This window comes from Lepidochelys kempii, chromosome 8 (genome assembly GCF_965140265.1).
Source record: "Lepidochelys kempii isolate rLepKem1 chromosome 8, rLepKem1.hap2, whole genome shotgun sequence".
Classification (NCBI taxonomy): Eukaryota; Metazoa; Chordata; order Testudines; family Cheloniidae; genus Lepidochelys; species Lepidochelys kempii.
The window spans coordinates 99,058,324-99,072,574 of NC_133263.1; the positions used below are offsets into that span (position 1 = coordinate 99,058,324).

Sequence of the window (14,251 nt, forward strand, 5' to 3'; positions counted from 1 at the left end):
ACGTTTACTATGACAGTATTGCACAGTATTTTGAAAAATGACCTAAACACACATGAACAAGCAAAGTGTCTGTACGTAGCTAGTCTTGCGTGAGCATAATGTTCTGTGGGCCAAATTTAAGTCACTCAAGCACACTACGTGACCCAGCTGGGGACGGAGCAATGGAACTCCACAGGCAGAGATATGTATGGGGTGAAGTGGGTTATCTTCCATTTTCAGGAAGACACGTGATGATTTATCTAACCTGGCCCTCAAAAATACGACCACAGGCATCTTTTCAGTGAACTCCTCAGTATGATATCTAGGTGCCAAATAGAAGAATTAAAAATCTGTTGTCCATCCAGGTACAAGTTATCTTCTGTGCTCCTCCTCCAGTGAAGATGGTGTTTCACTGGTTTTCATGGGGGTGGGGAGGAAAGGGGAAGGCAGGTGGCGGGTTTGTTTACTGCTGCCTTTGTTGCGGCGGGGGGGGGGGAAGCTTTTGCAAAGAGGTGTATCCTGCATTGTGTTCTGAAGAGGCAAGATAGGAAACCCATCCAGTGGCAGAGAATTTTGCTTGAGGGCCATACATCAAGAACACCATATTCCCATCTCTTGAGAGATTTATAATAGCTATCGTTGTCCTTGTTGACTTTGGTATGATGCACAGGCAGAGATGCCCCTCTCAGGTAGTCAGGCCCAATTCACGAAGGGTTTTGAGGATGAGCACTAGATCTTCAGTGGGTATGGTATTGAACAGGATGCCAGGGCAATGCATGGAGGACCAAAAGGGATATGTTGCATCTGCCTCTTCCACTCAAGAGAGGGGATGCTGGGTTGATCAGGCAGCGAGACAAGGGTAATCAGAAATGAAATGTTGGATGCTTGGGCCATTTCTTACACATAATGCACTCAAAACAAAGGGAGCGCTGCATTCAGTCTGCACCCAGTGTGAAGAGCTGAGAGGATTGTCCAGTTGTTAAACACAGGACTGGAGTCAAGGGTCCTAAGTTCTATCCCTGTTTCTACCACTGATTACTGTGTGATCTTGGAGAATTCTAACCTTTCTGGGCCTCACTGTTCTCATCTCTGAAGTGAGATGAATACCTAGCTACCTTCACAGAGATGTTAGGAAGCTTAGTCAGTCAGCTGTAAAATGCTTTGAGAGCCTTGGGTTAAAGGTACTACAGAGGGGTGCAAAACATTATTTTTAAAACAGAAGGGTGGAGCTTTGTCCAATACGGCACATGAAACCAATTTTACTGGTGAGAGCTAGTGCTAAGCAGGGATTAATTTATTTTAAGCTAGTGCCACCCCTCAGCTCTAAACTCAAAGTGCTTTGCCTTACACATTTGGGAAAACAAAAACAAAACACCTTTTGCTGCATTTCTCCATGGGTAAGTAGCAGCAGATCAGTCAAGATGCGTAATAACATGCCAGCATTTTGAGATGAGAATGGGGTTCTTTGAATGAATGGTTATTTTGGTTTTGCTAGTGATTCCCACCCTCTCTTTCTTTCTGGACAGTATCTACCAGCATCCAATATAAGCAGTATTTCTTTCTTTTTTTTTTTTTAAAGAAAGCTTTTAGTTGCTACCAAGAAGGAAGAGCTAATTCACAGTCTATAATATTTAAAGGGGGGAAACAGAGTGAAACAGACTAAGAGTGAAATCCTGGCCCCATTCAAGTCAATGGCAAAACTCCCACGGACTTCAATAGAGCTAGGATTTCACCTTAACGCTAAGAACGCACAACAGATTCTTGGTCTCATTACTTTCCTGACCGTATAATATAAGCATACAAAGCAGAGAGCACATAAGGTTTGGGGTGGGGGGAGAGAGGTCATGAAAGCAATAGACAGAATGTTACAAAAGTACTTTATTACTAACACTATTACCTGTGTATTTTGTTTAAACTGAAATTTCAATTTTAGCTCAAATGGAAAAGGTCTGTACCACTGTAGTATGAAAAATTCTTCCTACCTTTTTAAGAACTTCAGTTTCAAAGTAAAATGGCAGCATTACAAAATGCTGTAGGAATTTGCTACTCTGGATTATATATTAGGATATGTGACATCCGAGAGTATTTAAACTATTTGATGCTGTGAAGCTGTTAAGAGGTTTTTTAGCAACTAACCTTTAAACAGAGCAAAACAATAACATTTACATTCTACTATATAATGCTCAGGTTAATTTAAGGATGAATCATGCAGACTGTATATTTAAAAACAATCTCATTCCATGGCCTGAAATTAATTATTCTAACCAACATAGTAATTCAATCATAAAAACATGAGTTTATTATTAGTGAAGCAGCTGAAGAACTGCATAGTCCATCCAACTGGTTGATACATTTTTTTCTGTACTCGGTTATGAAATGCAGTGTTGCAATTTTACAAGGTACATATTTTCAATTAGCGAGAGAATGTTACAGAACACAAACATGGAGTGAATATTTGTATTTAATGGAATTTAAACCAATAAGTCAACTGAAAGAGAGATCACCTCTGGCTTCAAAATGTCGTGAAAAAAATCAAATTTTGAATGAATGTGGTAATATATACATTTTAGAGCCATACAGCAGATATGTATACTTCATACTGTATGACATTCATTGCATATCCATGTCAAAAAGAAAAGTCAAACTAACTGATGGCTTAAAATTTGTATAATAATTAAAGCATTTAATATTTTTGCTTAATTTTGATATTGACTGAGTTAATACTTCCATTGTGTAAAAACATTGTGTACATTAAAAAAAATCACACTCAAACAAATTTAAAAAATATTTAAGTACAATTACTCTGCTGCAGTTGATGTTAGTGAAACCAACTCAATTTGGCCAAGCTAAGGTTTTGGTAGAAAAACATATGAACAATGAATATGCTTCAACTGTTTTGTTTAGTACCTTAGGATCTCCCTTAAAGAACTTTCTGCTGCAATTAGACTGTAATATCTCCCTGCTTTATTGTGTGGCTGTGGTTACTAAAACATCTGAACACGTTTAAAAATCTGGAAAGTCCATAGCCATTCTACACACTTTCATTTATTGTCTGGACAATTAAAGTACAAATAATTCAAACACAACAAGGTTATTAAAAAAACATTTACAATACTTTCCCTCAGAAATGATCTAAACTAGCAAGGTTAACATGAAGTCATTCATTATAACTAAAGTATACAACTGCCTGGTCCTAAGAACGTTTTTTTTTTTAAATTATTATTCAGCTAGTAAAACACATTGTAGAGAAAAGATTCTGACATGCCTTCCCCACTAATGCTTAGCAAATGCATCAAAACCTTCCCAGTAAACTGCGCTCATTCATAGCAGATGATGTATAAAGGCTTCCCTGAACATTGAATGAGTGTTCTTTAGAACTAAAATCTTTTAAAAGTAAAAAAACTGATAAAATTATGATGCTGCCTTTGCTTTAGTTTTATCTGTCTACTACAAAAGTTTGCCTCTTCAGTGTGGAAAAAAACAATACTTAATCTACGTGCAGTTAGTGGGTATAGCATGGAAAAAATGCACAAAATAAGCACAAGTTATAAATAACCATAACGTTTTATTACCATTAAGACTAAACTTGTATTGAAAAGATTTTATATAACAAGACAAGAAAAGCAATAGCAAATTTAACTATCAACTAGATTATGCATAGCGAGTAACTGTTTCTAGTACTCAGGGAAGAGCATGACCCTTTTTTGTTTTAAATATATAACCGTACAAAGCACAAACATACTAAAATGATCAGTGCACTGGACATGGGAGAGCACCCCCTCAGTCATTTTGTTCCCTTAGCTCTGTTTTCCCCAATCTGAATTACATTAAAATAAAGACCCAGTTGTTTTCTTTTCTACTGTGCAGTAAGAAAAAATATTCACAACAAACATGACAATATATCAAACAATATTTCTACACAAGTTACCTTGATACCTCTGTCACTTAAGTATCATAAGAAAACATTTTAAGACATATACAAACAAAACTAGCAAAGTGTTACAACTTATAATAAATTAACAAAAAGAAAAATAACTTTTTATATATATATTTATATTATATATACACATACACACACAACAAAATGACACAATAATATGCTTCTTCCCATAGTTTAAGTAAACAAATAAGTAGACTAGCCAAACTAGCTATATTTGATTTTGGCCATATGCATCACATCGGCAATTAAATAAATAAGTGTTTCAAGCAACATAAACAGTGTTCCAAATGTGCCAACACAGCCCAATTATATCAGCATGGGCTATAAAGTGAATTTGAAAATTCTTAACAAATTTTAAGCAAATTATTTTTTCTAAACACATTACATTTAACTATGATACTAAGATATGTAAATAATTCTGTAGCACCTACTGCTCAAACCAAGGAAGTTTTTGATCAAAACAATTATTTTTTTTAAACTTTTGTTCTGCTGATATCCCATACTGATGACTTAAAGAAAAACTGTCTTGCAATTCATCTCCTTGCTTTTGGGTTTTGACTGTGGGTAACTGTGTGCCTGGGAAGAACACTCTCCCGTACTGTATTTAATATTTTTATTACATGCTATGAAAAGATACGAAGATCATCTGTTTGTAACCCATCCTTCAAAAAACAATCTACTAATCCAGTTTAAAACACACGTCTTGATCTCTAAAAAGTTACCAGTGCAGTATGAACATGACAAAGTTGTCAATTTCCCCTAAATTAGCCAGTCAAAATATTTTTTCTCAAATCCAGATTCTCTTGTAAAAATTCTTTATATTTTATAAAAATAGATTTTTCTTGAAACCCATTTTCAGCAAAGAGACCACCTCTTTGGCAACATTGTTAATGTTATTTAAATTGTTCTGTCATCAGGTATCCCCCTTTTACCCCATTCCCTAACAGAAGACTGTTTAGTTCACATGATATAAAAGAAAAAAGGAAAAATAAAAAAGGTTGCAAAAGTATGTGGTTTTTGTTGTTGTTGTTTTTTATTTTGCAATTTTTATTGTTCCTCTTTAATTTATATGGGGGGTTTACCAATCTGATTGGATCAACATTTGAAAAAAAAAGAAAAATCTTTTTTCTTTCTTTTAATCCCATTAGTTTGTAAAAATTGCTTTTGTTTTTTATTTTTTTCAAATGAGTGAATGGTCATCTTAAAAAGAGCCACCTTCAAGGAAGGTAGTAAAACTAGCTGGCCGGGTAAAAATCCCTGCACATTGTTATCTATGTATATTATATTCAACAACGACAGCTATGAAAGAACATTCAATGCATCAAAGGTTTTTTTTGTTTTTGTTTTTTTCTAAGCATTATAAAATCCTTTCCTGTTCATCACAGGATATCCAATGTTTTAATACTTAGGCAACACTGGCTTATAAAGTCCATGGTTGAATATAAGCCTTGCAGAGTTTTTGTTTGTTCGTATATATATTTATATATATATATATATATGTTTTAGTAAGTAAAGATATGAAATTCAGGATTTGTGGGTTTTGTTGGTTTTAAAGGAAACTTGCAATACTCTGTCTCCTAAACGGTATCCATTAAGGCTGGCAATTGCCATGGCAGCTTCATCATAGTTGGTCATAGTGACAAAGCCAAATCCCTTGCACTTGTTGGTGTTGAAATCGCGGATCACCTTGACGTTATTAACTGCTCCGAAGGGGCCAAAGAGCTGCCACAGCACACTTTCATCTGAGTCGGGAGACAAATTGTAGACAAAGATGCACCATCCAGTCCCAGTGTGGCCAGGAATATTCATTCCAACAAGGCTCGTCATCCCATCAATTGTGATCGGGGAAAACCTACCAAATAAAAAGAGGGGGCTATTCTAGACATAGCGCTTAGCACAAATTACACGGAACTGAGACTTAAAATAAAGCTCATTAAGGTTTCATGATCCAATCCTTGAGATGTAAACTATATGTCCATCTTTGCTCTCAGTTACACAGGTGCCAGTAACACCCACTGAAATGAATGGCAGCTGCGAACAATGTAAGAGATGAGAACTGGGCACAATCACATTTCCCTTCCACAATAAGTTCTAGTTTGCAGTGTCTGAGGTCTAATAAAGGGAATTCTTAAGGAACACCTAAATAAGCATGGGTCAAATCTTGCAGTGCTAATTAGGGGAATTCCACTGAATGAGTAAGAAATGCAGCATTTGGCCTGACATTTCTATCAACAAAACAACCCAGCTAAAGGATATGGATACAACTGCAAAGTTACCAATGATTTAACACTTTACATCCTACCAGACCCTCATGGAAAAATGGATCTCTTAGGGATTGGTTTTAAATGTGAATATGAAACATTGTCAAATTTCAGCAATATCTCTGCATTCAGCCTCTTTATATATCCTAAACGCATTTGAGAGATTTTTAAATGGAAAACAGGAAGTTTTGTCTGTTTCTAGTATACAGACTTTTATTCAAATATATTTTAAAAAATTCATTGTTAGTAACGTTATCTTAAAAATGTCTGTACATATCAATGAGCATGTGTGTAGTAATTGTAAAGCAGGAAAAACCAGTGCCTGAAAACGTTTGGTTAGATCATTCCCTTTAACAGTTGATAAAACATCATTTTTGAGGCTATCATCAATGGGTTACATTTAAAGTAACTTACATGTAAGAAAAGTCTTGCTAAAAATCATATTTCCACACTGAATTTTAAAGTAGGCATCCTCACTGAATTAATTCCTATACTGAATAATTCTTACCTTTGTTTTGCAATGCAGATGTACAGACTACAACCTCTTAAAAAATTTGTAATAATATTTATAATATTTTTAGATGCATTTAGTGAATAGAACTCCTTAACATTACTCTACTGTAAGTGGAAGTGAACAGACCATACAAGGAATTTTACAGTGTGTTGATTGCTTATCTTCTATGTGGAATTACACTTAGAGTCTTGATTGCCCTTTGACGTACATCCAGAACGCTTCCGGATATTGCACCTAAATTGAGAAATATCACTCAATTTTTTCTACAGCCTGCAAACACTTATGCAAATCAGCAACTTTATTCACACGCATAACAGCTTGGAGGACTGGGCCCTCTGAGTCATATGCAGGCTTGCAAAAGTGTTCAGGGTTGCAGTAAGTCTGCTCTTGTTGATGTCATTGCAAACAATTCCCACTGAATTCCACTTTTGAAAAATCCCACCCATAATATCTGTAATGCTTTATTTTTTTTTTTTTGGGTTGGGGGGGGAATCCTTAAACTAATTATCAGACTGACACAGAACAGTTTTGTTAGCGTAGACTTCTTTGTGCATTTCCTCAGCTGGTGCAAACAGACAGCTAAAGCTGTGTGAATAACTGATTTTTCAGTTTGCTAACAGTTGATTTTGGATTGAAACCTTCAGTTCAAACAAAACCAAAACATTTAGTTTCTGATTTTTATGTTTTTAATTTTTTTTTGCATTATAAAATTAAAATAAATTTCTAAATGAAAAGTTGTTCTGAATTAAAAAATCAAAATGTTTTGCTTCAAAAATGTCTAAATGAATCATTCTGATTTTTTGGGGAAACCTTTTAGGGCTTTTTTTAAAAAAAACCAAACACTGAAGCAATTCAGCAAAATCAATAAAAATATGCCAAATGTTTCTGTCAACACAAAGCCACCATTTTCAATTAAAAAACTCCCATTTTTGTCTGAAAAATGTTGTCCAGCTCTAAACAAAGCTGGAGCTATGCCTTTTTATACCAGCTGAGAATCTGGCCCATTAGATAGTAAGTTCTCTTCTCTATAAGGGATACATTTAAACAAATTGAGGGTACAGCTAAGTACTGAACAAATTCCTTTCAGCCAGCAGAATTTGAGTGCAATTCAGAAAATGGGGTCTTGAAGTTTGCAAACTTTAACAGCCTACATAAAGGCCAGCAAATACTATTTATGCTATTATGCTTCATATGCAGTGTGTTTGTGTAAGAATGTTTGACTGTGTACTTCCATATAAATGATGTTAATAGATTGGTTATATGATGCACATACAGTTGTACAGTACTATGCTACATTTGTGGGTCTAAGGTTGCCAAATGTTTACACTATACTGTATTGCACGAGAAATACGATTATATAATTAAAAAGACCTGTGATGCACATGCACCATGAGTCAAAGTTTCATATTCAACCTTAACATTATCATGGTTTCCAAATGTTTGAGAATTCAACTGCGCAAACTTAATCTTCCCTTAATATAAATTTTTAATGGAATTTCCTATGTTTATTTTAAAACTAAAAGAGAGCTATTTAGCTAGACATCACCAGAATGCCTTCTCCTTGCACTTTCAGAGGTCCACAAGAGAGCCTCTCTCCTCCAAACCTCAGGAACTGTGCAGCTTTTACCTGCTCATGAAACCTTAACTATAGCAACTGCTTCATCCCTCACTATAATATAGGCTGATGTGGTATAAATGTTTATTGACATGAGTTTGGGATGGCGTATTATTCACTAGCGGCAAAGCCGTGAATTACTGAAGTCACCCCCAATGAATCTTTCATTCCACGCCAAATCATCGTGTATTTTGTACAGGATACATATTTTATAGCAAAACTAATCTGGGGATGTTTTGGAGACAGTTTCAGAAGTTTTTATTTATACATCGAAATAACACAGAGTTTGCAAAAGGGTAAGTACAATTCTTCAGGACTTGCAGGGAGAAGAACATAACTAACACTTTTAAGAAACTTCAATAAACACTGAAAAAAAGCTTTTGTGATGTTTAATGCCTATGTCTCATGATCTATCAGTGCTAGAGACAACAGCCTTAGAACAGCGGAAAAGAGATACCTGGCTCTCTAACGATACTAGTCTGCTTTTCCTTGTCTTGATGAGTCACAATAAATCAGAAATTAAATCTTTCGTAGTCTAGGACAGAACATGGTTTGTCCTGTACCACAGGTCAGTGTAATTCTGGGTAGGAAATTAAATATTCAGGAGAGAAAAAAAAAAAATCTCGAACAGTTATTTGTAAGTGGCAGCTGTCTGAAGCTCCGAAGAGTTTTGAAATGTTACTAGCAGGACTGAAAGAGATGGATTAGTGGGTAGACTGCAGGTGAGGCAGTGAAAGGGGTATAATGAATTGCAAAACCATGCAGCGAATTTTGATTTATGTGCTGATCATGGGATACATGATTTGGGTTTTTTGGGTAGATGTAAAACATCTAATTTGAAAGGTACTTTGGCGTACAAGTAACCTTATGGTGTACATACTTGCCATTAAGTTGCACAATTGCCATTGCTGAAGTAGTTAAGACTTACTCTAGTGTCCACTTCTGAACAGTTTAAAGATATACTTACCATGACATGTATGGGATGAGCTTTATAAAAGAGCACCTAGTTTTCATGAATGTGCAGGGCTGACCATTTCTGTAGATTACGGTGCTTCCTCAGCTCAGAGCGCAGGGCTATAGGTGCACAGCTCTGCATAATGTCAGGAATGAGACTATGCCCCTATAGTTCTGTAAGGTTCCCCTGTGTCGACGTGCGTTGTTAACGAAGAGGAAACACTAACATATATCAACTTTTTTTTTCAGATTGAACACGGAACACACTCATTATGGAACATGAATGTTTCAAAATCAACTGAGCTTTAATTTCAATCTGAACACACAAACCTGTCTAAATTAAAACAAACACACACAGAAACAAACCACAAGCACTAAGAAATATTTGCAACAATTGTTAAACCTGTAACAAAAGAAACTTAGGGCTGATTAAGGTGCATACAGTTACATTTTTAAAGTTAACTTTGTGGTAGGACACAGCTAGAGGAAAGGATGAGGCTATTTAATTCTATTTTCCTCTGACAATTTTCACAGTATCAGATCAGAGATCAGCAAAAACTTCAGTTTCATAGTTTTGATTCAGGAAAATATGCCATTTAGCAGCACTATTGGTGTTAGAATACTTAGGTGTAGCTGTTGCACCTAAACCATCTGAGAAGCCCACCTGTAAATAAAAGAAAAGGTGAAAAAAACCCACACACAACTTTTGAGTGTGGCCTTAAAGTAACAAAACCAACTGAAGTCCAAACTTAAAAAAAGAATTTGACATGCTGGTGGAAGAAAAGAAGGAATTAAAAAAAATAAAGTTAGTGATTTAAAAAATAAATTGTAGCACCAATCTGTGCCAACATGGACATCTGGCAATCTGTGGAATTCTAATTACCTCTTTACGCCATAGGCCATATTAAGCAAATTGTCCAGCCTGAAAAGAGAAGGAGGGTCTTTGGGTTAATGTCTCACAGATGGCAAGATCGCTCAATGGAACTATTATTAATAATGTTCCATTTTCAAAGAAGAAATGTTCAACAAGTTTTTCACACATCTAAGGAGTTCAGAAAGCAGGAACTCTCTTGAGTTTCAGACTGTATTCAAATTTCAACCATAATATTTAATGCCATTTTTAACATGCTTTGAGATTTAAGACAGGTCAACTCTCACTATATAACTAGGACTCTGGTGGCACCTTAAAGGCTAACAAATTTATTTGGGTATAAGCTTTTGTGGGTAAAAAACCACGATGCACCAGCTGCATCGTGGATTTTTTACCCATGAAAGCTTATACCCAAATAAATTTGTTAGCCTTTAAGGTGCCCCAGACTCCTTGTTGTATTTGTGGATACAGACTAACACGGCTACCCCTCTGACACTACATAGCTACATCTCAAGATTTGACTGGGTGTTAAAAATTTCCCTTTGATTTTTCATTTGTAGATTATATTAGTGTGAAATAATAACAAGTACAATACTTCAACAGTTCACCTTTCATTGCAATTAAACTTGCGAATAAAGTGTTAGAATCCAAAATTAGAGGAATAGAAACACACTGGTTATAAGCAACTCTTGCTTCCCAGTTTTACAAAACTGGTTAGACTTTTTCTTTTGTTTAGACAAATATTTAGTAATAACGATCCCCAAAACCTGTCAGCGTAAATTGCCACTGAATTTGGGAGATTAATTGTAATCTACTTTATGTTTAATACACAATATGAAAAATCCTTTATCTACATAAGGAGTCAGTGGCTTTTATACCCTTACCAAAGATGTTTTAAATATACACTTGTTTTCATATAAACCAGGGAGGTGACTGACCTTTTCTGTGCTCTTCTTTAATTCATTTAATATTTTAAAATGGCAAATGTCACAGTGAAATAAATTTAAAAGCTAATATTTATCTTAACCACGCCAGTAAGTCCAAGCATTCTTATTTAATATTTTTTAAAGAAAGACCTTTTGCTGAAAATGCTAGGTTGCCTAAATGATATTATACATCATCAAAATAACAGAGAGAACCCAGTACTGCTAATGCTGTGTTACATATCAGATACAAGCAGTACTTTCAAAATGTAAATCATAAAACATCACACAGCATCTCAGAACTCATATCAAAGACTACACAAGGTCTCTTTATACCTTGAGCAGACATCTGAGGCTAATAATGTAATAAAACTACTGCTGAATAGAACAGTCAACTTTTGCCAGCTACCAGCCGATTCCACTCAATGTTAAACTGAAAGTTGCATCAATACCACAACAATGCTGCAGAAAAAGTAAGTTGCTAAAAAAAACCCCAACCAAACAGAAAAGTCACTTTCCATTTCAGTATCAATATAACCTTTCATTCCGTCATTCTTTTACCTAAGGCCTCATGAGATTGGATTGTATAGTTGAGATGTTTTAGTCAATATGGAATGATTATGGCTGTGTGCAGATTTTCCTGTTTACTTGCTTGGAAAGAATGTTCAATTTTACAAAGAAATTGAAGTCAATCTACAATTCCAAAATACATTTTCAACACAACCCCTACCCCAAGTCATCATAGCTGGTAGAGCTCCAGTTGTTTTGCAGATGGATAGTTACCTGAATCTCTGAGCCTGGTGGTGTAGTGGTCCAGGGTAGCGTCTGTTGGGAGACTGGTACAGCTGCGAAAGGAGTGCCTGGCTTGTCTTCTGGCTGGGGTTATTGGCGAACTTCACAGTAATTGGTTCTGTAGCACCACTAGGTTTCTGGCCATTTAGTCCCTTTATGGCTTCTTCTGCTTCTATTCTCTTATCAAAACGGATAAATCCCACACCTCGAGAGACACCTGGGAATAAAGAAAAGGCCTTGTTAAATAAAGGTTAAAAAAAAGTAAGCTTTTTTAAGCTTCAGGAGTCTTTCACATATCTAAGGAAACAAAACAACATGTTCATTTTGATCCGAGATCAGAACACATTACTTTGTGAGATAAAAAATTATTTTCCCCATCAAGGAAAAAAGCCCTGTTCTTTTAAGATCATTTACTGAACCTTTCCTCCTACGTTATATTGTGATAATTGTAGCAGATGACAGACATACAAGTAGTAAATTGCTTGATACATTCCCCTTAAACATGGATTACCAGTCATTTTTAAAAGATTCTGCATTTAAAAAACACCCCAGTGCATTTGCTTCCCCTTAAAGTTACATATATAAAAAACTGTACATGTACAGTAACATCAGCATATATGTAAGATTACATTTTACATCCAAAGTCATGGCTTCTTAATGTACATCTGTACAGCTTGCTGCTTCACTATAGCCATTCTGCTTCAAAAGCATTTAAGTTTGCCATTTTCTGAAAATACTTAAATTTTAAGAAAAGTTTTTTTAACCTGTGACTTGATCAACCAGAATTCGTGAGGTGATGATGCGCCCATATTGTGAAAATAACTGTTCTAGTTCTTTCTGGGTCATCGTTTTTGGAAGGCCGCTAACATACAAGTTAGCATCTCTGATTGATGCTGAACTTGGACGGGCGTATGACACCTAGGGGATTAAAAATAAAGAATTAATACACTTTCCATGAATACATTTACCTCATACATTTAAATCAACAGATTATTTTTTGTCTTTACAATCCATAGCATTAATTTAAACAACCCTGCAATTCAGAATTTAGATGTTCTTTTAATAGCAACAAGGACTAGGAAAACGTGAGGGAAAACAAAAGGAAAGCAGGAGACAACTTGAACAAATGTAAGGATAAGGCCTCTTTAAGTGCAAGCACAAAATAGCTACTGTACAGTGGTAGATTAACGCACAACTTCCCACGCACAGTTTTGTAAATTTACCCCATGGTCTGTGGGTGTATAGATGATTTACTGTATTCAACACATAAAAATCTTTGACTGTACCTAGCATTCTGAGGTTCCAATGTGTTTTGTTTTAAGCATATGAAACAGATCAGGTTAGTTGCAGAGAGATCTTTTATGCTATATCTCTTTGCATTTTCCTTCTAAACTGGCAACATCTTCCCTTGCTGAATTATAATGTACTGGTGAAATCAGGCTAAACAAACATCTACTTTGGGAACCGTAAACAGCATATTCCCCCCCCCCCATCTTCTTATCTGCCATTTTATTTCAAAAAGTCCCTTGCAATGTAAGCCTGAAACCAGACTGTGTAAAAATATTATGACCAAATAAGCAAAAATCCAGTTGATGCATTACATATGTATTGTGAAAAAATTATTACACCAGATTTCTGTTACGGGTTTAACTTTTTTCTACCAAAATGCAAACACAACCCAAATAGAATTTCAAATGGGTTTACATCTGCACCACGCTCATAAGCAAAACTTAACCGTTATTGTATTCAGAATTCATTTTTTATTTTAAAAGAAAAACACACTCTTAAAAACAATCTACATCTTAGGCTAACAAAAGCACTCCCTGATAAAGGTGTTTCTTGCATGGCTAATATGAAATAAAGATTGTGAAGAGATTTATTTTACAGCACATTTGAAACACTGTTCGCTTTAACTTTCTGAACAATTTTAATTTAGTCTAATGCAATATATTTCAATCTACACAGCTCTAAATTCCTACTGTCTACACATACAGTATATGCAGGTAGGCAGGGGAGGGGAGGTCCAGTCACGAATATAATGCATTAAGCAAACCTGTCTCCCTCTTCCCAACACAAATGATAGATGTCTTTATGTGCTCCACACCTAAAAATAGATGTTGACTCAACACAGAAAAGTACGTGAATGACTAATATTTGCTTCCACAGCCTTTTGCATGTAACAGGAGACAAACTCTCGACTGATTTTACATTGTAAAGTTTTTGGTGACTTTTAAAAAAAACCCAAACTCACGTGTTTGTACATGACTTTTGTTAAAACTCACGTTAAACAATAAGACTAAAGGGAAATGGATGAAAAGGAAGGAAAATGCTGGAAAAGAGTGTAGCTAAAACATTTACACCCAAGATGGCAGGCACAGACAATGATATACCAAGGCACTGGC

General features: G+C 35.4%; 1 protein-coding gene across 10 annotated transcripts in view; it reads right to left on the minus strand.

The window, feature by feature from the left end:
• Positions 1-2,255: 2,255 nt before the first annotated feature.
• ELAVL4 (ELAV like RNA binding protein 4) overlaps positions 2,256-14,251 on the minus strand; it is a 107,369-nt gene continuing 95,373 nt past the window's right edge. For 8 of the 10 annotated variants that reach the window (XM_073357764.1, XM_073357762.1, XM_073357759.1 and 5 more), the window contains exons 4-7: positions 12,614-12,767; positions 11,841-12,066; positions 10,147-10,185; positions 2,256-5,771 (exon numbers count right to left, since the gene is read on the minus strand). In XM_073357764.1, the coding sequence (XP_073213865.1) occupies positions 5,444-5,771; positions 10,147-10,185; positions 11,841-12,066; positions 12,614-12,767 (747 nt within the window). In that variant the 3' untranslated portion in view covers positions 2,256-5,443. Of the gene's footprint in view, positions 5,772-10,146; positions 10,186-11,840; positions 12,067-12,613; positions 12,768-14,251 lie in introns of those variants that run through there. The other 2 variants (XM_073357760.1, XR_012160495.1) reach the window with 2 other exon arrangements.